This window comes from Parus major, chromosome 1A (genome assembly GCF_001522545.3).
Source record: "Parus major isolate Abel chromosome 1A, Parus_major1.1, whole genome shotgun sequence".
Classification (NCBI taxonomy): domain Eukaryota; kingdom Metazoa; phylum Chordata; class Aves; order Passeriformes; family Paridae; genus Parus; species Parus major.
In genome coordinates, this window is record NC_031773.1 from 67032803 (window position 1) to 67058393 (window position 25591).

General features: G+C 40.8%; 1 protein-coding gene across 2 annotated transcripts in view; it reads right to left on the reverse strand.

Moving 5' to 3' along the window:
* The window catches only part of PTPRO (protein tyrosine phosphatase receptor type O), a 145449-nt gene that overhangs the window by 27810 nt on the left and 92048 nt on the right, over positions 1-25591 (reverse strand). For both annotated transcript variants that reach the window (XM_015627740.2, XM_015627741.1), the window contains exons 5-14: positions 24824-25270; positions 24260-24421; positions 21411-21610; positions 19035-19155; positions 16924-17117; positions 14371-14482; positions 9133-9284; positions 6599-6719; positions 3531-3670; positions 211-343 (exon numbers count right to left, since the gene is read on the reverse strand). In XM_015627740.2, the coding sequence (XP_015483226.1) occupies positions 211-343; positions 3531-3670; positions 6599-6719; positions 9133-9284; positions 14371-14482; positions 16924-17117; positions 19035-19155; positions 21411-21610; positions 24260-24421; positions 24824-25270 (1782 nt within the window). The remainder of the gene's footprint in view (positions 1-210; positions 344-3530; positions 3671-6598; positions 6720-9132; positions 9285-14370; positions 14483-16923; positions 17118-19034; positions 19156-21410; positions 21611-24259; positions 24422-24823; positions 25271-25591) is intronic.

Here is a 25591-nt window from a genome sequence, read left to right on the forward strand (position 1 = left end):
TCCCATGGATCCCATCCCATCCCATCCCATCCCATCCCATCCCATCCTATCCCATCCCATCCCATCCCATCCCATCCCATCCCATCCCGCAGCCTTTTCATGATGCAAACAGCCCCCGGGGCCAGCATTACCAAGTGCAGCTTTAGAAAGCAAGGGGAAACAGATGGATCTGGATGAGGAAGAAGAAGAAAGCAGGGAAGGGCTGCTTACCCATGGTGGAAACTGCGATGAAGGTGGGGATGCTGGGGCTGTTGTGGCTGAAGGTGGTCACGCTGCAGTTGTAGGAGGTGGCAGGGGTCAGGCTGGAAATGGTCACGACGTGTGAAGAGACCGTCACAGGTTCCTGCAAACGTGGGGAAAAACACAGGGGTTTGTCTCTCCTCTTAATGTGAGAGCACAGATCAGTGCTCTGGATACCTGACAGGAGATCTGGTGAGAGGAATCAGCACTCTGAAACAATGGAAAGGCAAACCAGGGAAGAGGAACAGGGGTGAACACAGCTGTAAGAACATCCCAGAGCACTCCAGGGACCCCAGAGCCTTTTTGGGGTGGAAAGGATGTGTGCCCCAGAGTGGGCTGGTCAGGCACAATGCGTGGTAGGGGAAAGCACTGTGACCTCCAGCACATCCCAGAGGTGGGCACAGCTCATCAGTGTGGGAAACAGAAAAACAGATAATTCCACAGATGCTGAAGGGTTCAGTCTGCAGCCTTGGAAAGGGCTTGGGTTAATGCAGTGATGAAGATACACAAACATTGGGTAGAGAAATTATAAACTTATGTGCCTAGTAAGAAATTAAATAAGAAATTATATAAAGTGAAATAGTTGGAGGTTTGAGCTGTAATAATGTGATTTATAGAGCAGGTTAGGGATTTAGAAGCTGTACCAGAGGTGTGTGTATGTGACCTGTCAGCTTATTGGCTAAGAGACAGACACAGTGAGGCAAAATGAAGCAAAGGTGATAGGTTATTAAATAAAAACAAGTTTCATTTCAACTGTTTATTGGACCAAAATGTTCTATATTGCTGTGCGAAGAAGAAACCCGTGACTACCTTGAGCTATGGCTGACTTGTTGCTCCTCTAAATCTCACCCCTTCAGACTGACATCTGGCTACTTGAGCAATAAATCATCTCAAAGCAAGGTGGTCCCATGCCTTGTTTTTCATCTCCACATCCCAGGATCACTCCAGGGACCCCAGAGCCTTTTGAGTAGGAAAGGACTTGTGCCCAGAGTGGGTTGGTCAGGCACATGCTTGGTAGGGGAAAGCACTGTGACTTCCAGGACATCCCAGAGATGGGCACGGCTCATGAGCTCTGATTTCTGAGCCACACAGGTAGGAGGAAAACCAAGTTATTTTCATTCAAAGAACAGCCATGGCAGTCCCAACCTCTGCCACAAATGAAATCACAATTCTGATTTGAATGCATGTCATCTCTGCCTGTGAGGCAGCTCCTCTGGGTGTGGAGACCTGTGAGCCCTTTGAGGGGCAGAGGTGAAAAACAAAGCTAGAGCAAAGTCTTTTGGTAATAATTATGATCAAACACCCTTAGTTTTTCCAGCCAGCAGAAACTCTTCATAACATATTTATACAATGTGTTAATTACTATGTAAATGCTTTTGTGGATTTAAAGTGTTGATAGAGCAAGAGAAAACAAACAAAGCAAGAAAAACATATGCACTTAGATAAAGAGACAGATCCTAGAGGCCCTCGTTTTTCTGGACTGTCCAGCAGAACCAGGGTTACACTTGTAAAAACAGGAACACTGAGCCAGAAGAAAGAAGGAGAAGGGAAAGAAGGAGAAGGTTTATGAATGTTCCAGATGGGGAATTCGAGATGCTGTAACAAGTCCCAAGCACTGGATATTTGCAAGAGCCTGCTGTCAGTCAATTCTAAACTCCTGCTGCAGAGCAATTCTGAGTCACATTATGCAGATGAAACCACATGCTCATGAGTGTAAAGGAGGAGACTTTTATTGCCTGAGCTGAAAGGAGGAGCCACACTTTGGCATTTGGACTTGGTTGGGTGTTTCCATTTTACCCTCTGGGAAATTTAAATTAGTCAGCTGAAATCCAAGATGTTCAAAATCAGAAAGCTGTTGCTTTTCATTTCATTGATTTAAAGATGTAGGCAAAGGACAAAAGTGTTCATGTAATTAGCATGGAAAATCACAAAGACTTATCACCAGTCTACTTGGAAAGCATCCCATTTTACAGTTCAGAAATGAGCCCTTCCCAGTTTTTCATGGAGACAGAAAAGAGAGTGATGAATCTAACGAGGAGTGAGAGGACAATCTCTGTGCATTATCCAGTGCCAGATGTTCCTGTCAACAGCTGGGACACCCACTGAAGCATCTGCCAAATGAAGCAGTCTTTTCCTGATGTTCTTAAAACAGATCTACTCTGAGCTGGAGTTGCAGATCCTCTGGTACTTTCCTTGCCTGATCTCATCACTATTTTGAATCTTTGGCAAGTGATGTCAATGACATTTGCTATTCAGCGTGAAAAAGCAGGAATGTAGATGTGGAATCTAAACTATCCAAAAGATTAAAGAACATGTAAGCATTTTTTTTTTCCTTTAGCCATTGTCTGTCTCAATTTAAAAAGAATGTTAAATAATTCAGACTGATCTTCCATAGGATTGAAGAGTGTGCAAATCTTTTGTGGTAATCAGTGGTTTAAGTAGGTAATTTTTCACTTCTTTCTGAATGATTCCCCATGAAGTGTCAAAGTCCACATGAGAGAATAATGTTCTGTGGCACGTAATCAGAGTGATTCATTATACCATCAGCTAAAGCACAAAGTAAACCTCACATGTTGCACAGCATTGAATGTCAAGGAATTAAAACTACTATTGCTATTTTTCCCCATTTAAATACTCTCTATTTAAATTGACTGCTGAGCACAGGTACCTGACTGGACAGAGAGAAAGGGAGGTTCATATGTGAGGTTCAGGAAATGGGTCTTGAAGAAAATACCCTGAGATAAAATGCATGAGGAGCAGCCACATTTGCATAAAGGTACTCTTGGAATAGCAATGAAGCTCCTACTGAACTTCAGTTAACAGATCTCAAAACCAGGAATAAAGTAAATATTTAAATATTTAAATAAAATTACTGAATAGATTATTAAATCATTTATATTTTATTAATCAATAATTTAAATAAATTTAAATATAAATAATTAGATACTGTATCAGACATCCCATGACATCTCATGACATCTATTTTCCCTATTCCTTATGAAGCTACCTGATCATTTTTCCCTTCTTCCTCATTGGCATTCCCTTTGTTTTGTGGCCTGTTAGGTTTTACATTTCCACATGTAGCCAATTCCAATGACACTGCTGGATGCACACAATTTCTCTCCAAACAATATAATCTCACCCATAAAACAGAGGACAACCTTAATATTGCAAAAAATTTAAATATTTTACTATTTTAAATGAAGCTTTAGTAATTTAGAATTTAATTAAACTTTAGAAGTTTAATTCTGGGATGAAGAGTGGACACCAAAGAAGAGACACACACATACCTGGACTTTTGTTTCCTGGCCAGATCCAGCCTGCTGGCAGTAGACTTCAAAGAAATCAGCTACTCCTTCTTCCACCCACAGCAGAGTCACAGAGGTCTGAGTCTTGTTGACAGCAAACAGTGATTTTGGAGGGGCTGGTTCTGGTGTAAGAGAAAAATCTCCTTTCATTAAGCTTATCTTTAAGTTTCAAGACAACTGAGAAAAATGAAAAAAGTGAAAGCAAGGCCTGATTCCCTTCTGTCTTTCATTTCCTTCAGATAAAGTCTACCAAAGTAAATCCTCTCATGATGACAAACTACCACTGAAAAATGGGAAGATGATGAAGTGTGTTGGTTTTCCTTCTCTATTTAAACCGTTCTCTGTTTGGACAGATGGATAATTACTTCACTTCCCTTTTCAGCAGAGCCCTTGTTTGAGGATGATCAGTGGATTCTATTAATAGAGCAATGTTAGCAGGAACCCCTCCAGGAAAGATCACTGTCCACCTGTTAGCAACACATTTGGCCTGAGAAGGCTTTTCTTCACAGGAGACTATAAAGAAGCAGCTTCCCACAAGGAAAGGCTGCCTAGGTTCCTTTAATTGCAGAAGAGGAAATATTTTGCCAATTACCAGTTTAAAAAAACCAAACAACTGTTGTCTCTTTTTTCCCCCTCCTCTCCTCTGGCTAACATTTAAGGGCTCCTGGATCTGTGTTGACTTCCATGAGTTGTAGAAATTCAGAGGTCCAGCTCTCCAGAGGTCCTTCAGAGACTGTAATATTTGGGTTGTACGTTTCTGAGTTGTTCTGCACAGATCTCCTGTTCTGTGGATGTTTAATTAAAGCTGTAATTCTCAAACAATTACCCTATTTTGGGTTCTGACACACTACATACAATGGGTGATGCACAAGAACATTCTGGGTTGATTTTTTTTCCTTTCACAAATAATTGGATATCCTCATTTTGTGAGATGCTGTCACAGGAACCTTGGCACAAGGGACTTGCTCAAGTAGTTACAGACATTTTGGAGATGTATCTGATCCTGAAACAATCAGATCTGTGTTCTGGGGTTGGAGTCTGCCCAAGCCATATTGGCATTATGGAAAGAGTTGGGCAGGGACTGAGGCACATTCCCGTGTGTCAGGGGGCTTGGAGTGCCCATATTGTCCCAGTGCTACACAGGAAAGTGTCCCTCTCCCATAATTACACACATATATCTGCTCTTGGACTCAGAAACACATTCTATCCCTCACTCCAGGTAAAAAAAAATGGCCTCAATTAAAACACGAGTTTTGCATTTGGGCAGCACCCCAAGCAAATCCTCCTTTTGCTTCCAGCAAATGGCTTGATTTTTCTGCAGGTGGAGTGTTGCCAGGATGAAGCAAACATCGTGGAGGGAAGAACATTTGGCAGGAATGTTTAAGTGACTGCCAAGTGCTGAGTCGTCTATCACTTAGAGTCAGCTTCCACTACTGCTAATTACAGCTCCCATTGCTCCCCCCAGAAACAGAGAGAGGGAAAACCTCTGGCAAAACATCCCCACTTTTGTCTGTTCAAAGTGCAAACATAAAGGAAAATAAAAAATAATAATAATAAAAAAATCAAACTCAACCCAACAGAAAAACCCACACCCAAAAGTCTAGAAGGAATTGGAATTGGAATGGAATTGATTACACCTTCTCCTTGTTGTTACTGAAGGGCAAAATACCCAACCAAGCCCAATAAGAGTGTCCATCCATAAGGAAAGAACAGGAACAACTCTGCTGCAGGGTGTACAACATGGATAAAGCTTGTGGATCTGTCTGAAAGATAAAGTTAGCTGATGTTTTGAATTACCACCCTAAAATATTTGGACAATGCTAGCAGGGGTAATATCACCCCCTACACATTCACCCACTGGGTCAGCAGGGACAAATGCACAGCCACAAGGCGTGGGGAAAACACTGGATATGGTTTGCACAGGGAAAAGAAAACTCATGGAATTTGTCTGTGTATTTCAAATGTTGTCTTTGGTAAGAAGACCTGCAAGAACTTCAGGTTGTTTTGTCTGTAGTTTGCCTCAGCACCGTGAGTTAAGAATGCTGAGAAACATAAATGGACAGTGCTTGTTTTCAAGGCATCTAATCCAATTAGAAATTATAGAGTCCTTTAAATTCACTTCTCTTCACAGTGACTCACAAAAGGATTATTATTCATGTAGAGAGGATAATCCACTCTGAAATTACAAACTCCTCCTTACTCACCTTCTCAGTGGAGCTAAAGCCTGTAAAAGTAGTTTGGCACACCTGGAAATTACAGTGTTTCAGGTACCTAGGGCTCAACAACTCCACATACACTCAAAAGAGAATTAACATTTCTTAATGGTACAATGTCCAGTCTTCCTCCCAAGTAAAGAAAGATATTAGGTAGAAACTAATTTGAAACTTTTGAAAAATTTGAAAATTTGAAACTTTTACATTAAGGATCATGCTCTCGAGTTTTCTTTTGTTTTTATGAGTATATTACACATATTTCTCTAAAAATGAAGCTGGCTTCCCTATTCACAAATCTGACTATTTTTATAAAGAATGCTATCATTAATTTGTATTTAAGGGTAAGATTTTGGTGTAGAAAGACTTTGCAGATGTCCAGGAGGGGAGACAGGAAAGGAGACCAAGTGGCAGAGAGATGTAGAAATAGTCTTGCCAGAAACAGAAAGGTAGAAAGGAAGGCTCTGCTTTTTAGTGGAAAGTTCATCTGTGATTCCTGAATTGCCCCTTTTCAAAACCTACATGTGATCAAGACCTTAGACAAGCAACTATGAAGTTGACTTGTTCTCTCAGCAAGCCACTAAGTGATTTCCACTCTCCTATTTCCATTTACAGTCAAATTTTGCCACTCTTGAGCAGAACTGTTTTAGGAGAGTAGCTTCACACACAGGCATGAGACAATCTTCACAGCAAGGTGAGGTGAAAATTGCAGCTTGGCAAGAGAAATGGGCTCACAGGTACATAACTGAAATAAGGAAGGTGCTGCATATCTGCTGACAGAGTTACTTTACAGTCAAATGAGTGGGGTGAATTAATAATTTATGAACAAGCACTTCTTACCCAATTTCACAAGTTGGGGCATGGAAGTATTGCTGCCTCTTTCAGTACAAGCAGTCACTGAAAGGTTGTAGATGTCCCCTGGAGGCAAGCTCAGCACTGCAGTCATCACATTGCGTGTTACCTGAACAATCAAGAGACACCAGCTTAAACATGGCACAAACCATACAACTGCCCCACAGAACCAACCTGGTCACTCAAAATACTACAGAAAAAGTCCTGTGCATCACAGCAGATGTCTTCTGCATGCTCCAGGCTTGTGGCATCAACCAGCTCCCACTGATATCACCCACAAAACCAGAAGAGCACAATGCAAAAAGAAGATGATTTTTGGCTGCACTTTCTATGTGACCAGTGAAAATTAAAAGAAAAAAGAAATTCTCCCTCACACCACTGAGAGCATCTAGGTTCCTCAAGCTGTGCAAAATGCTAAACAAGCCATGGACTTGAGTCTATTGCAGTTTTAGAGGAATTTAAATCAGGTCAGACACCTCTAAGAAGAGCACACAAGCCATGTGTAGGCAAGCCTTTATATATCCTACAGACCTGAAAATTAAATCCATCTGGGCAAGTCTAACACCTCTTGGAGACCTGTTGACTTGACAGTGGATCTCAGGGTCTGGCTTCAATCATCTGCAAGTTGAAACCAGATCCAAAACTGAGCTGAATCTCAAAAGACTGAGAGTAACTCCTTTTTATTTTAGGGTAATCTTCCCACTTCTCCAGTCGTGGAGAAGGATGCAGAACTTGGAACATGATGTTTTTCAGAGCACTTCTGGACTATCTATAAAGGGCCCATTCAAGAATCTCATGCTGGTTTTTAACTTAATTCTCAGGCTGAAGCTTTCAGATGCAAGAGAAACTGAAGCACTCTGAATAAAGGCCAGTAGGGCTTTGTACATAATTTTCATCACTTCTCTAAAAACTGACCAGTTTCTGTGGAGTCTTGGGAAATGCACTGGCAGCAAAAAGAAAAACTCACCATTTTCTGACAGTGTTACCTATTTATTTCAATAATGCCACAGGAAAAATAACTATACTAACAATCATAGTAAAATCACATTATGGTATTACAATAGCATGAGTTTTAAAGGGAGCAGCTTCTGAGAGTGACTAACAGAGCTTGGGAGAACAGGCACACCCTGAAGCCTCCAGATGTGTACCCACACTCATCCATATCAACAGAACCATAAAAGTTAGCTAGAAATAGGTAGGTTTTTGCTGGATTTTCCTAAAGAATACCCTCTGGTTTCCCTTGTCCTACCAGGCAATATAAAGACTATATATATATAATGTATATAATGTATATGTATATGTATATATATATGTATATGTATATGTATATTTGTATATAAATATAAAGGAATATAAAGAGAAACATTTGTAAAGACATCCCTAAAGCTTTAAAGTTTTATTTATAGATATACTACATTGTAGATGCTCTCTAATTCAAATATTTTGTTTAATCTGAAATTACATAGTCTATTTTTCTTTTAATTTATTTCAATTTTCATATTAAATGTTTATTTTATATTTATTTAATCTACCATTTTCATATTGTTGGATGGTAGAGAAATGAGATTTTTCCTGAAAGAATAATAAGCTTACAGAAAACATGACTTTTTGAAGCAAGAGATGAGAGGGATAGCATTGTGAAATTTTGGTTCTGGAGTTCAATTGACAGAATATTTTATTTGTAGGACAAAAATTAAGTTTTCTTCCCTGTTTGAAGTAAGGATCTAAATCCTGAAAGTTCCTGCTGCTCACAAAGGTTAGCAGTTCTCCTAATCATAAAATTAAATTCATGCTGCAACAAGCTCCATGGTGCACTCTTGCAGCCACAAGGAATCTAATGAAATCCAGGATGTTCCACACAAAGCCAAATGAAAATTGGTGGCAAACTTGCACTTCTGCTGAAAATACACTTCCAGTTTTCCAAATGCTTGAGGGAATGTACCAAGAGAACACTTGAGCATCTAGCAAGTTTTCTCAGTACATTCTGGGTGAAATCCTCATCCCATCAATTAGTGGAGCTCGTATTCAAACATAAAATGAAAACAGGGAATTTATGAGGATAGAAAATGGGAAGTGACAGTATTTGAACAAACTAAAAAAACACAGCCAGTAGTTTGCTCAGTTTATTAATAAATATAAACAGAAAATACCATAGCTGTATAAAAGAATACTCTTTATGTTTTACTGTCTGAAGCTGAGAAGTTTTCAAGCTCCTTTAAAATTACATAAATTATCAACACCTTCACTAGATCACGACAGAAACACTTTGTCCACTGGCTGTTTTCAGGGCTCCAGTCTTTGGAGGTGCATGCTAACACTGGGAAATAACTCTTACTGGCTTCTACCAAACTTGCTGAAACTTAATAATACAAAGTTATCAGAGCTGTGAAAGTTTTTCTGCCTTATCAACTCAGGAAAACAAACCAACTGAACAAAAACCCAGAAAAAACAAAAAAACCACCTAAAACCTCACAAAAAACCTGAAGAAATGAACACCACCCACTTTCCACACTGATACTTACACTCTTCTTGATTTTTTTCTTTCCTTCTGCAACAACCATCCAGTGCAGCATCCTGGAATGAGAAAGGTCGGGACCATCTCCTCCGTAGGTCCAGGTGACGTACAAAAGGTGGTTGTAATATTCTACAGAGGTAATTTTGGGTGCCACTGGTGCTGAGGGAAGAAGGCAAGAGTGTTACAGACAGGGTATAACACGGCTGGTTAGCAAATCCAGTGATAAACTTTTGCCAAAGGATGCTGTCATGAGGAAAATATCACAAAGCTATCAGGAAAGGAACATTAAAAGCTACTGCATTTAAGCACTAGCTGAAGGATATGAAAACCACCATTTAACCTGGGAGATAACCAGAACAAAAATACACTTCTTTTTGCAATTTTTTTATTTTAAAAAAAATAAATCATGACAGACAGAAATAACTTTTTGTCACATTTGCTAGTTGAATTCAAATTCAAGTTAAAAGCCTCACATGTTGTTTCACTGTGTTAGTGAACTGAAATAATAAATTGTTATATTTATAGGTTTTCTATAGGAAAAGAAAGATCTTTTCACTGAGCTTGCATATTTCTAGGAGGAAAAGTCCAAACCCTGCAGATTTCCAAAGAGCAACTTTTGCATGAGAAGTTATGACCACCTTTGTTCCCAGGGTGGAAGGGAGGAAAAAAGGCCCCATTAGGACCCATTTGGCTTCTTAGGAGGGGTTTTTATGTTCTGGAGCTGCCAGCAGGGCCTTGGCTCTCTCTGCAGCCCTCGTAACACAGAGTCACTCAGGCTGGAAAGGACCTTCAGTGCCACATCCACCACCAAACCACGTCCCTCAGCACCACATCCACACGGCTCCCAAGCAAGGACTGGGACTCAGCCACCTTCCTTGGCTGGCTCTGTCATCAGCTGAGACCTGCAGAAAGACAGCAACCTCCAGAGTAACTCCTCTCCTCCTAAAATAGGTGTTTAAGATGAGGATTCCCTATGGGAGGTGCCATGAGCTGTAGAGGGAGCACAGCCGGCCAGCTGACCTTGACTGCCAAATTCAAAGGTGCAGGACCCCAGAGGAGAATTAAATGAATTAATTTAAATTAAGTTAAATTAAATTAATAGTGAATGGAGACCCAGAAGTGAAAATCAGTGGTCAGTGAAGATCTCAATGCCTTCCCCTGGAGGTATGAGTAGGAAAACCTGGATACAACAGGGAAAGGTATGAATCTCTGTGCCTGGCCAACTCTTGAGGAGCAGGGTTGGGGAAATGGTGTGAACTGCCTGGTCTTCCTCTGCACAAGCCCTGCTGTGTCCAGAGCACTCGTGCCAAGGCAGATGAGCAGAGCCCTGGATGCCAGCACAGCTCGGGGGGACAGGGAATGCAGGATGGCCTCGGAGCTCGGGTCTCTTGGAAGGGGCCACAAGATGTCACTGCTGCTTTCACAAAGGCTCCTTCGACTTTGGCATTCAGAGGAGTGTTAGAGAACAGGTTTACTGAAGTAAAGGCAATGCACAGATAGTTTAGGGCCATTTAGAAATGTTTAGTAAGACTATTCTCCCAAATTAATCTTGAAAATATCATTTTGTGCTGTTGAGGAGAAGCAACCTTATTTAGTATAAAATCCTTAAAGCAGTTTCTTTTAATTTTTAAATTGAAAGAAATATAAATTAAATAAAAGCAATTTAAATTAAAGGAAATTAAAGTTCCCCATCCATCCCTGTGCATGGACTGTGTATTCCTTGCAGTTTAAGGCCTTGACTGACACGAATCTGATACACAAATAATGATTTCCCCCTGCACCTCATTATTCATGGAATGCTTTCACGACAGTGAGTGCCCAGGATATGTCAAATGAGACCAGGGGCCAGGGCTGGTGTGACCACCACAAGGTTCTGGGGAGCACAGAGAGGCTGTGGGAAGTCACACCCTGCTGCTGACCTGGTCAGAAGCCACCCATGGGACCAACAGGGAGCACACGTGGTGCTTGCCATCAGCACCAGGAGCCTTGCTCATTCCTTTTGCTTCTCCAAAGATAAAAGCATCCTCATTGTAAAAAGCAGATGCTGGTGGTCTAAGGAGCTCATGGTTGTTTTAAATCCAGCTGTTTACAGCAGGTGGCATTAAAAACCCATTAATCACCACAGCAACACTGGCACGATCTCTCCCTGCGTAAAACAACGGCGTGCAACTGCTGCTGCAGGAGCTGAGAGAACAAATGCTGCTCCTCATAAGCCTCTTGGATCTCCCAAAACTCCCCCACGCTCCTGGGGACACCTCTCCAGTTGCTGTGGGAGAGAGCTACATCTCATCACCCCAAGTGCTGCAGTTGAGTGTGGCCCCAGCCTGGCTCCAGCTGCCACGGGAGCAGTGGGATCATGAGGAAATGTCTGCTCTGAGCCTTCTGCAAGCTGCATCCTCAAACTCCCAGCTGAGCCTTCTACTCTGCTTCTGAAGCCCAAGTTTATGCTCCAGGTGTGGAGGCTGGCTCTCCAGTTACACACACAACTGGCAGATGGGGTACTGTCAAGCCTACAAAACCTCCACTCCAGGATTTTTAAAATTTAGGGCTTTTTGGTGGGCTTTCTTGTTTGTTTGTTTGAATTCCTGGCAACCTGTGCAGGGGAGGTGGTGTTGTTCAAAGTGATGCAGAAAGGGACCAAGTGCTCCATAAAACCTTCTGCAAGAGGCTGAGGTTGAGAAAGAACTCTCAAGTTCTTTCTTTACCAATCCCTTGGTAACTTAAAGCCATGAAAAGTCAGCACCTACTGGGGACAAACATTTCAAACCTGCGGACATGCCAAGCTGGCAAGCCTCACAAGTTAGCCTGGCTACAGCTCCTGGGCAAAGCTGAAGAGATTGCAAGTAAAAAAGGCAATCAGAGGACAGGAGTGCATTTAATGCTCACATTCAGTGCTGACCATCTATTGGTAAGTGCTTGCAATTTGACCAAATCAGCTTGCTTTGTGAGGACTCTTTGCTTAAAATCACAGTTTGATTTTAATACCTCATTGCTATTCAACACTTTCATCAATACCCTGAAAGTAAAAGCAGCATTGATGAACCACACAATTAAAATGGCAACTGGCAGAGGAAGGCAGGATTTGGACAGGGCTGAGCTTTGAAATATTGCCCCCTAAGCTGGGCCTGCTCAAACAAAGTGAATTTCAAAGTGCCAGGGGTGAAGTTGGGTCTGTTGGAAAATAGCATGTAGCCAACAAATGATAAATTATGTTAGGAGCCATAAAATTGAAGTAAATCAACACAGACCTTCAGTGTGATGATGCAGGAAATGGAATCATCTAGATGCACACACAGGAGAGCTTTGAATAGAGAGCTGATTGTGCCTTTATAGGAGTATTCAGCAGGCTGGTATTACACTTTCAGGTTTTAGGTACTTTAGTAAAGACAGTAAAAACTAGGGAGCCAGAAGTGAGGGAAAAAACTAACAGGAAAACACCTAAAAGTGAGAGTGCCTGAACAGTTCAATGGAAGCAATTTATTACTAGAAAAAAAACCCCAAAAACTCTGCATCCCTTCAATCAGTAAAACTGCAACAAATATTTTGGACTGGATATTAAAACCAGAAAAATTCAGGTCAGAAACACAGGGAATAAACCCTTGATAATAAGAGAAATTAACTACTGATGCAACATTCCAGTTGGATATTTTCACTAAAGACCAGATGACCTTCTCTAAGAGAGGTTTTGCCAGTCACAAATGGATGATATTTCGAGGTTCATCCATTTGTGATTTTGTCTGCATCTGCTAGTTAAAAAGTTGATTCATTTTTCATTTAAGAACAGTAGCAGTCTTTGCTGTCATCACGCAGAGATCCAGATTGGTATTGATGACAGATTATATTTCATGAGACCCTTAATCTCCCTCATTCCTGCTGCAAATTTCTGGAGATACAAAACTGAAGCATCCCACTGGAACGTTTCCACTCTAAAATGCTGAACCTGGTACCCAAATCAGTTGGAAAAGACATTTTTTCCCCTCATACAGCAACCAACCAGCTGGAAAATTGCTTCTTTACAGTGCTACAGAAAAGCTGATTGATGCCAAAGGACAATGAATATCCCTGGAGACCCTTCACAAGGTTCTGAAACGCTGGGAAAGGGCCAGAATCTGTCAGCAGATGTGGGATCAGGTATCTGAGCGTGGTTTCTGTTGACTTCACTGGAGCTAAAACTTCAACTGCTGATGGCTTTTCTCTCGTGGCTCTCTGGGCCACAGGCTCTGTATAAATCATCATTACAAAAGGGTCGTGTTCAGCAACTTTTTCAGGTACATTGTCCAGCTCTCAGCAAGGAGAAAATCTGGGATTAGGCTGGTGCCTGCTTTGGAGTGAGTGGCTGGGACATTATACCCTGATTTTCCTTCTAATTTGATTCCTACAGATGGAAAAGAAGAGCGAGTCATACTTCACTGTGTCTCACAGTAAAAGTGAATTTTTACTGCTTTCCAGCACCTAAACTTCAGCAAGGTGAATTAAACAGTGACACTTGAAGGCAAAATGATTCAGTGGAAAGCTCTGACTTTGGCCCAACCATCCTGGATGCTGGGAACACATGGCATGGTGCTAACAGGGCCTCCTTTGTGCTGCTCCCTCTATGGCTGATCTGTTGGACATGTTGAAGATTCTAATCCAGAGAATCTGCCAAGAGATGCCAGAGTGTGTTAAATCCATGGCTGGTCCCAGGGGAAAGAGGGAAATCCATGTGGGTTTATCAGCTCACTCGCCTCGGTGATGCACAGATATTTAAAAGTCATTAAAAGTCATGCTCTGGCCTGGGGATTACCAGGAGGGTGATAAAGGAGGAAAAAAAACCACCTGGAAATGTTGCAGATAAATGAAAAAGTGTTTCTTAATATTGAGAAACCCAAGAATTCAGGTTAACTTGTTTATCTGTTAACTTCTCCATGTGTCAGATGTGTGGTGTGGTAAAAGTTGAGCAGGACCACTGGAGCCATGCACTCAGCTGATGGAGGACTGCAACAGAGCAATCAAGCACTGTGCTTGCCATAGGAAAATTCTATTTATATGTTCATTTAAAGCAGTCCTCAGAGACTCAAAAACAAAATAATAAAAAATCCAAACATCAAAACCAAACAACAACAAAAAAACAACCCCAAAAAATCACTTAGCCTATAAATATCCTAGCTTTCAACTATCTGTAGGTGAAACACAGTACCCAGGTCAGATTTTCTCTGTGTTTCTGTTCCCAGGAGCACTCCCACAGTGTTCTCAGCTGGCTGGTTACCTGTTATGAAGCTGATGGTGGAGCTGTCACAGCAGCTCAGCTCTGGGTCCCCCCAGGTCACCATGGTGACCCGAAAATTGTAATACCAAGCAGGCAGCAGGTTGGCTATTCTCTGTAAAGGGACAAAACACAAAGAGCAGCTCAGGAGAGAACTCACCAGCACGAGGCAGGACTTGTGAAACACAACAGGATTTATAAACCTAGTGCCCATGCTCATTCTTCTCAGCTCCCATGCCTTCCTTCAGTGGAAATCTCTGAAATTTGGCCTTTCAATTTATTAAAAAATCTGTGTAGGGGGAGCAAACACAGTTGTGATGGCTCTGCTGCTCATCCACATCCACCTGGTCACAGGTTCTGTCCACCATGGGAACCTCAGAGGATTTCCAGGGTGGTAACAATCATTCACACAAAGCAACCTTCCATCACAATTCCAGTGGGATGATGGCAAAATATTTAACTGGAAAATGCAGGTGTTTCTAGTTTGATTAAATGGGGTTGGAGGATAAATTAGAAGTGATGTTTTTGTCTCAGATATTTAAAAGATGTATTTTTTTTCCAATTTTCTAAGTGTATTTCACTTTTTAGTATCATTTATTATAAATGGAATAGGAATGAGACATAAATGACTTATGAGACATAAATTATATATGTAAATATAAATGAGATATAAATGAAGTATAAAAAGCATTGTGTTTTATATTATAGTATTGTGTGTAATATTTAAGTTAAAATTCTGATTCTTCCACTGACAGCACAGAACATTTAAGATATTGATGTTTAAATGAAAAACCTCTTGATATTTTTAAAATTCAAAATAAAAGCAAATTGAAAATAATGAACAATTTCAACAATGTAGAAATTGCTGTTTTCACAGATCTCTGTTGTTTGCAGTGGCCTTTTTTTCTCCAGATACTAAAGGCAATTCAAGTGTAGGTAGTGCTATTTGTTCTTTTCATGATTTTTGGAAGTTGTATCCACATTGACACCAAAATCTTGAAGATGCTTGGACTTTTTCTGCCATGCCCCTGGTGTCATACTCAAAATACCAACATCGCTTTGACAATTTTCAAGTGAGTTACAGAGCACAAAATGAAAGAAGCAACTAAACAGAGAGAAAAGACAAATCCAATTCCACAGATTCTTATAAAATGTTAACCCTCCAGGAAATAATACTTGATTTTTGATTACATTGATTTTTGATTCTTCTCATTGATGCTTCAGAACAAACTACTCAGAGGTGTCAGCAGCTCATAGGGATCAGTGGGATTCTGGAACACCAATAGAGAACCCAAACAAAAATTCACCAGTCCCTACCTGAACACAAAATGCCACAACAGAAGAACAGAGAAACATTCCTTTCCTAATTCAGGATTAGTCTTTACAATCATCCTTCAGCTGTGATACAGCACTGCTGCACTTCAGATTGAAATCCAGACAAAGGAATTCCACCTTGACTTCCCTGAGCAGGATTTGTAAGGGCCAACATCATCTCCTTTCCTAATGAACCACTAACTCTGCATGATAGCTTTATTTCTTGGATGACTTAGATCACTCAGCTATTAATCTATTTGTGCTGAGTCATGATTACAAGATATTAATTACCAGTTTGGGAAGTTATTTTTGTTTTTAATTTCCCTGGAGATTTATGTGCTAGATTTATAGTCACACACCCAATTACAGGAAAGCTGCTGGAGCCAAAATGACTCCACAAATGGTATTATGCAAATCAATTACAGTAAATCACTGTGGCTCTCACCAGCAGCAGAAGTTATTGCTATCTTTTTTGCATACTCATAACTTTCTGAACAACTAATTTCCGCAGGAATCACTTTCTGTCTCACCCTACGGCAAAGTCTGAATAAAATCTTTTCACCTTCTCCAGGAAATAATGGAAAAGAGGAGAAAAATTTCACTTTATATCTGCAAAGACACCTGTGAGTAAATAAATACATGTGTGAATGTGTTCTGGTAGGGCCCAGCTTTCACCTAGTTAAAACCCAGGCTTAAGATTTTGCAGCTTCAGAACCATGGAAGCTTTTTTTGACAAAAAACACAGCTAAGCTTTCCACATGGCACACTGCAAGACCAGCCTGCAAGCCCCAAATCCATACCATCAATATTAATTATGTAGATAAGCCTTTGGACTGCACCCCCCGAGGAGATGATGGAACTTTTAAAGCCTTGACTGACTGACCCACAAACTGAAGCTGCCTCTGGACTTGCTGAACAGCAACAATAACAAAAAAAAACCCAAAAAGAAAGAGGCTAATCTCCTGTCTCATTGCTCTGCTTAAAATTTAGCATGGTTCAGCTGGCAGTGCTTTACTTTAGAACAGAAAATGCCTCCAGCATCCTTGGCCATTTTCTCTGCTTTGCTGGGGAAAAAATGCCCAGGACTTAAAGGTATAAATACATATATATATATGTGTGTGTGTGTATATATATATAGATATATATATACATATATTCACATATTCATGGGGAAAAAGCTGGGAAAAGAAAGTGCCAGGGCCACACAGGCATGGGAAAGCAAGGCAGGAATGGTCACTTTACCACTGAGGCAGTCAAGGAGACAGTTGCTGCTATTTCATAGTAGGTTGTCCACTCCGAGGTCATCGTTGATGGGTTGAAGTAAAACATTTCTACCACATATTTCCTGAACACCCCAAGGAAAGGCCTGTTCCAGCTCAGAACCACAGCAGTAGGTCCCAAAGGGTAAAGTGTCAGATCCTTTATTCCAGTGGGCACTAGAAACCAGAAATCATGGTTAGTAACATGCATGTGCTATCAGCTGCACTTTATTTTAAAATTACACCTTTTCTTAATCAAGTTCTACCTATTTCTGGTTTTTTCATGACTTTAATCCCCAAGAGCTTCCTGGTCACAAGCAGTTGAAAAACATTTTTAAAGCATTGGTTCTCCAGTTTAAAACTACTTTTTCAGAAGTGGCTACAGACCACTCGGTGTTGGCTGCTTAGCTTGAGATAAAGTACACGGTTTCCTTTCCCATAAATGGAGGGTTCTATTCTACTTTGAAAATCAGGGTGCTTGGGAGATATTTCAAGATACTCAAAAACAAAAGCATCAAAAGCCAGAGCACTGCAAGAAAGGGAAGTTTTCATCTCCAGCCCTCCTTCCCTGGGGAACCCAAAGGTTCTGTCATTTATTGCTATTCTTGCCTCACAGACGGTGACACTGAGAAAGAGTCAAGTGATTTGAAGAATGTCACGTAAGGGTCAACTTCTGCAACCTGTATGGTCTGGAAAGCAATTATTCTTCATGACTTCACTGAGGCTACTTAAATAAGGACACAGAGCTAACATTTGCCAGGGTTGCAGAGCCCCAGCTACTGCACACTGGGTCAGAACCCAGGCCAGCACCCAGATCAGCCCATGATTGCATTTACCTTTATAAATCATTTACCACATCTTTGCTTTGCTTTCTCTAAACTGCTAACAATCACACAGTGGAAATGAGCCTTAGGAGAAATGTGGATAGAATGGAATACTTTTTAAAGTGCATTTGATTTTATTTGAGCTTCATTCTTCATTAGCCACCGCTGTTAAGTTCACAGAACAATTTGGTTTTCAGTTCTGTTATCTTAGTATCGTAATCAAGAATCTGTTATGAAATGAAAAAATCATGCAACTGTTGTTTTACTGCATAAAAACAGCCCCTTCATAATAAGAAAGTTATGAGATGTTTTATTTAGAAACGGCCATTTTCAGTTTTGTAAGAAACTTTTATGGTTGTAAGGCCATACTGAAGGGGAGAAAATGAAGGAACTTATCTACTTTGGGTATACATTATTTTCCTTTCCCAAATGAAAGTGGAATTTTTCAGATTTTTGAATTACAGTGAGAAAGAAGATCAAAAGCATTTGTGAAAACTGTCCAATGACATAAATTCTAACATTAAAGTATATATAAATATTTACTTACAAGTTTTTCCTTTCCTGAAATATAGCATACTTTACAAATTTTTATTCAGACCAAATTTATGAAAATATGTAAGAAGATTGACTAGAATGAAAAGGCTTTCACCATAACCACTAGGCCACATACTGACTTTTATTTAAGAATTAAATTCTTAACAGGATAACATATTTTTCTGTTTCACTTTCTTCCCTACATCACAGAGAGGAAGCAGCATTAAAAATACTGAAGATCTCTAACTTTCAGCCACCTGTTGTCCCACTGAGCAGACTTTTTGTCAAAAGGAGAAGCTGGGTGACACAGGTTGAGTATTTCTGTGCATATGTAACTTTCCACTGAATCTCTTTCTCTTTTCCCTTTTCTTAATACATTTTGCTTAAGTGGTAGTCTTAACAAAATAAATCACACTGAAACTAAAGGTTACTGAATTCTGTCCTAAATGATCCTTTATAGGAGCCTGGTGGAATCCTAAATTACAGCTCTGGGGGCAATGGCTCTGCCTGTTGGACATAAAACCACTTTCTTGAAAATGTTAGTGCCAGTCTCAGAGGGTTCTTCTCATTTTCAAGTCCCAAAGCAGAGAACATTGAGATCTACTCTTAAACTTGAGAAAATCAAATCATGGTCTACAGGACTTAGTGAACATAGTACACCTATTCAAAAAAAAAGAACCAAAAACAAACTCTAAAAACAAATAAATGCATTTCAATCAGTAGATTCTGGGGTTACCAATGGAAAATGTGACAGGATCAGAAGGAGGTCCAACCAATGGTCCCTTCCTTAAATAAACCACAACTTGGTACTGGGCACCAGGAACAAGATTCTCAATGAGGCTGCTGCTCGAATTCACCTAGGAGGAGAGGAACTCATCAGATATGAAGCATTTACTTGATTAATAAAAGAATAATGAGACTGTACTTGGATGACTCCAGTTACAAAAGGCATGAATCCAAACGCTTTGGCATCGACAGCAAGAACTTCATTCATTAAGCCCCACGTGGCAGAGCTGTGGAAGTGGTCAGGACTGACTTCACAAATGATCTGACTCAGAGAATTGCACTTGCCTGGCTGCACAAGGTCAGCTACCTCTCCACAGACCCACTCTCTCCTGCTGCCAAAGGTTATTTAAATATTCAGGCTCCATTATTCACTTGCAGGTGGTGTCAGTCAGGCTGCAGAGTTTAGACCACGTGTTATCAGTGACAGCCTGAGGCTTTCCATCCATCATTGCTGCAGCCCTGCAAGCTGAAGGCAGCGTTTTGGGGAAGCTGTCTTCTGACTCCATGTGCTGAGTGACTCCCCAGTGAAATCAGAGGGGAAATATTCTCTGTCACCTCCCCTCCACAGCACTACAAACTGCACCTAAGGGGCACTGGGATTTTTCTTTTCAGTCAAACATCACAGTTAAAGTTTCTGCTGTGCCACACCAGGTTTCAGTCAGAGCTGGAGGCAGAATTCCTGCCCAAGCCATTCCTGGTCTGATACAACATGAAGAAGCTCATCTCCTGAAGACTCCACAAACAGCAAATGCACAGAGCAGCTTTGAGGAAAAGCCTTCTAGAGCTGCAGGCTGGTATTTCCTACTAATATTTTCTTCACAACCTTCCCAAAGTCTGTATCACAGCCACCTCTGCACTGGTGGTTTATTGCCAAGCACAGATTTAGTGAGGAACAGAATTTGTCTTTACCAGCTGCTCTGAAAAGCTAAATCACTTTAAAATCATGCACCATGTTAGAAATGGATAGAACTCTGCACTGAATTTTGCTCTTTTCAACTCATCATGAAGAAGTCAATCCAACAGCTATTAACAATTCCAGATATTGTAAGTTGGTAAAATTTGATACAAATGTATGTAATGACAGAAAGAAACAAAGAACTGTATTTAGATCTTTCAACCTACTTGCAGTAAATACACATTTACAGATATCTTGTTTATTCAGATTAACTTTAGGTACCTGGTTTTGAGTTTGTAGATGACTCCTGTAGTATTTATAGAAAATCATTCATGCCTATGTTTGAGATCTGTTTAAAACCACTGACTCTACTTGGCTTCCCATTTAAATGACTGCACTTCTAAGAAATATAACAATAAGATAACAAGTTGATTTTGAAAAACAATTCTCCAGTTGCCACGACAAGACACTTCCAAACATTTAAGTTCACAGCCCTTCTTGAACTAAAACTCAGAACTTCTACAGAGATCAATTTTAAAAGGCATTTTAAGGGTCTCAAATTTTCTGTATTAATTAACTTGCAGGGCTGGTCAGGAAGTTGAAGATGATTTACAGGGAGTGCCAGCAGCCCCCTCCTTTCCCATGGGTGGGCTGAGGGTGCAGCAGGGCAGCACTGCAGTCCTTTGCAGACTCCTCCATCACACACACTTAGGGAGCCAGACAGAAGTCACAGCCCTGCTCAGAAAAAGGCAGTATCAACATCTTGGTGGCGTTATTGAGATGTGGGCTCAAATCCTTCTAATTGGAGCCACGTGCCACTGAGCTCTCATAGGCACAGTCTGATGGGGGGTTGCACTTACTAAAGGTTTCAAGTAATAGAAAACTCTATTTTTGTTTTGAGTTCAGGACTTTGAAGTTTTGGGGTTCAGGACTCCTGATGATTACAAACACAAAACTAAACTGAAGATAAACTAAAGGACTTGTCCATACAAATCTGGGGTGGTCTGAATTGCTGTTTGTTCCCCAGTGCTGACACCTTTTTCTATGGATGAAAAGCTGGCTTCTGATCATCTCAAAACTTCCAGAAAATTTACAGTCCGGTTCTGTATTCAAATGTGGGATGGCTAAGAAACAATTTGTGCTACTTTGATGGTAACGACACATGTGAGCACTTCTCTTATTACAGATTGCAGCAGACCCCTGGGTGAAGTCACAGCCAGACCAGCAGAAATACCATTTTAACCATCCTGTGGTGTATTGCACATTCTCACTCCTGACTGCTGTGCTCTCCTCTCCACTCTCCACCAGCCAGTCTTTGGAGAGCAGAAGGGAGCAGCTGCCACTACCTGAGCAAGCCTTGGGGCACAAAGATCCTAAACAGCAGCGTGATTTTTTACCAGACTGGAAAATGCTCCAGCTCCTGCTCCTTACCTCAGTGCAGTAGTGCTTTTCAAGCCTTTGACTCTCCTTTTGCTTCTGGCAGGTGAGGGAGAGCACAGACACGATGGTGCTGTTGCCACTGCTCTCGTGTGACGCCGTCCAGGAGGTCAGGGCAGTCGTGGAGCTCAGCACCGTCACTGTCACATGCTGGGGCTTCTCAGTGAGCTCCTCTATCCACTCACCTGTGGGGCCTGGGCCATGGCCCAAAAGCACAGGTGAGCAAGCCACTCCACCCACTGGAGGCACACAGGTTCCAACAGCCTTCTTTCAGGGAATTATTTAGGGCTGGTGGGCTCTGTCCACCCCCAGAGCCAGCAGAGGTGGCAGCCCCTGGGACACAGCCTGAGCACAGCCCATGACAAGAGAAACGTGGCTGTCTGAAAATTCAGATTGCACTGTTCTCTGCTGCTTACCAGAAACCACCCAGCAGGAGCAGATTTGCTCCAAGGGAACGCTTAAAAGCGCCCACAGCCAATAATGTACAGATCATTGACCAAAATTAAAGGATAAGCACACAGATTTTTTTGCCTCTCCACATGCTAGCAGACCCTCCAAGCACACCACAGCCTCAAAGCATGAAAATCAAGTTCACAGGGGTCACCACAGTGAAGAATCTCACTCTTCATCACACTTTTTGGAGCACTTGGTTGAGAACACTGCTTTAAATATAGATAAAAGAACAGTCTGGAAGAGAACTTCAGCTAGACCTGGTCAAAATTTCATATTTCCTGAAAATAGCCCGTTTTTCTTGTCACTTTTAAACAATACTTGTGACTGTTCTCCCCTTGACATTCTTCCTCCGTGCAACTCTAATGGTAATTTACATTTATTGATAAAATGAGACAAATGTCAGAGCAAGAATGTGGTTTAAGATCAGCCTATAAGATTTGACAGCTATCTGTGTGGAACAAAAATATGTAACACAAGCCAGTAATTTGACAGGATGATTCACCAACCAAGCAATACAAGGAAAAGATAAGACTGACACAGTGGGCAAAATTTATTCACAGCCTCAGACCCACACCCATGCAGGTAAAAAAGAGGAATTTTATCATTAGATTATTCTCTGGAGGCAGAGGATGTACAAGTAGCTCTCACTATTCAGAAACTGTTTCAAATTGGCATTTAAGGGAGCAGAGCTACCTCATGTCATGATGCAGAGCTGTAGTCCCCACACAAAAAGCCTTCCTGATCAGACTCAGAAACAGGAATGGAAAAGCAATTTCAACCTAAGGGTATTATTTGTTCATATCTCCAATTTGGCATTCTACCAAAATAAAAGATAAAATCTATCTAAAATATTAAGGGCCTTGCCTTTGACACAAGAAATAAGACAACTGCTAAGATCCCTCATTTTGTTGTAAAAGCCTGCAAAACTAACTGAAAAAAAACCCTAAATAAACAAAGGTTCTTTATGTGTTACATGTAAAATTAAAATTTTGTTGCCTTCCTGTAACACCTTAATACTTTATCCACAATGAGATTAAGGTTCATCCTTAATTTGGCCATCCACACCCCTGTTCTTTGGATTAACAAATCCTCATTTCTCTCAGGTCTACACTTCATGGAGAACACTGCATTAAATACTGCTTAATGAAAATAAAATCAAACACACCTTGCAAAATGGAACAATATTTGGTACTAATAGCAATGCTACATGCATCTTTATCTGCTTTAATGTTTTTCATATAATGAAGCTGTCTAACTATTCCTAAAGAAAAACAGAAGACTGTGAAATTACAGCAGCAGAGACCCTCTCCCTCATGTGCTGTTTTCTGGATGTTTTCCAATTATTGTTTCTTTCAACTATAAAGTTGTTAAAAATGGGAGCAGCAGTGGAATTGCTACATGCAGTCCAGCATTATGATGAATTCAAGTCTAAATACTTAGTGTTTGTAAATGTTATGAGCTACTAAAGGCACAATTTTTATTCATAAGATACTGAAATAATTCACTACATTTCCTATTAATATGATTTTTTTTCCTGCCAGCTTTGGCTACTGTGTCTTGTTGCAGCATTCATGGTTTGGGAAGGCATTGTTTTTCCACATGCAAAATTGTGCAGTGCTGCAAGTATTCCCCTGTCTCATTCTATAGGCATTCTGTAGGGTATATCTATTTCCTTTTGCAGAAAAAGGCACAAAGGTGACCACAGCCATTAGAAGGATAATGATCTGAATTCACCAACACCTGTCTCACTTGCTGATCTAATTGTCAGTCATGGTATTAGTTTACACAGTAGTGTATTATTACTTTGTCTTTTACTCAATCTCCAGTTAAGAAACTCTGGGACTCTACAGGGAAATAATAAATTACTTTTCCTCCTTTGAATTTAGCAGGCTGAACCACTTCATCTACTGTAATTTGCCCTGTGTTCTCTCAGAGACCATGCAATTTCAGAGTTCAGTGTTTAATTGTGCAATTCCCACACTCTCAGCCTGCACTGCCCTTTGTCCCTAACACAGCACATACACCAACAGTAAGGAAGTTAAATATTTCCAAGGCTCTCTGTAACCACCAAGTTAATTCTTGGAATTAAATCCTCACTGTGAGAGATGCAAAAGGGAAACTCTGAACTGTTTCACTTCTCAACACTGACAATGACTCTGTCACATCACTTCCTCTCAGTTCTTAAGAGTGCCAAGGTGGCACAACAGAAGTCAATCCAAGCAGGTTGCAATGTTTTAACATATTTGCATTATATTTCCTTCTCTGGCACAGGGAATTCCAGAAGACCAGAGCCTTGTGATCCATCAGCACATGCCAGAAATGCCACAGTGGTCAAAATACATTACAGATGTCGCTCAAGGAGAAAAAGAGGATTTTGGTGGGATACTTACTGATGTAAAAGCTAAGTGTTTTTGCTGATTGACTTCCCCGAACTTCACAAGAGCCGGAGGAGCTAAATGTTGTTACAGACAATTTATATTTTCCTGGTTCTTTCAGTTCAGCAACAAATTTGTGAGTGTCCTCACTCACTGTCAAAAATTCTGTGGAGTTCTCTGAATCGAGGGGGAAAAAAAGAACGTGGATTATTTGAAATTTGAAAGATTCCAGCCACCAAGAAAATTACTTACATCAGAAATGCTAATCTTGTTTCAACTGTGGGGTTAAAAGGAATCCCTTTTAAAGGACCACATTCAAACAGTGAAGCAATATGTACAACAGTATAAATCTTGTTTAACAAAAGAGAACTGCAAACTGCAGTTTACTCCTCCTCTCTTACTTTTATGTTGCCCAGACAGAAGTAGATACCACCCAATGCAAAAACTCCTCAAGAAATACATGGGATCTAACAAAACCCTCTGAAGCACAATACTAGATAATTAATGATTTGAAGAGGAGACAGCCACCAATGGAATTACAGAAAAGAAGGATGAGAAGGGCACAAAGCTCTGCTTTACCTTCCCTTTCAATATTGATGTGGAAACCATCAAAGGCAGTGGGGGGCTTTGGGGGCAGCCAGGTCAGCACCATCTGCACAGGAAGGAAGGGAGGGGGCTCTGCTGTGGCTCTGCCAGAGGTGTTGGCATCACTGGCTGCATAATCACTGGGAACCACGCTGACAAACTCCTCTTCCCCCTCGGATGACTCGGCCTCGCTGGACCACCAGGCTGGCTGCGAGGTGCTCTCGTCCTCGGAGCTGTTGGAGCGCTCATCCAGCCAGGCTGCAGATGTGTTTGCTGCTGGAATTTCAGCTGGGCTCTCAGAAGGATGGCTGGCCTTCTCCTGCCTGATGAGTTCTGGCGCTCCCATGAAGGATTCCTCAGCGAAATTCCCACTGTGCTCTTCCCAGTCGTTTCTGTTGATTGGCACGATCTGAACAGAGATGTTTCGAGGTGGGTAAGGAACTGAAACAGAAGCAAGGGGGAGTCTTTTAATAGGTTTGTTCTGGGCACCTTTAAATGTATGAATTCCACAGACAAATACCATTCTTCTAGGGATTGCTTGAAATAACTTGCTCTTACTGAGATCCTCCCTTCTCTTCTGGTATATATTCTTATATACTTCTATATAGTGTTATATTACTTCTGCATTACTTCTAAAATAAATAATATAATATAATATAATAAATACAATAAATACAATAAATATAATATAATATAATATAATATAATATAATATAATATAATATAATATAATATAATATAATATAATATAATATAATATAA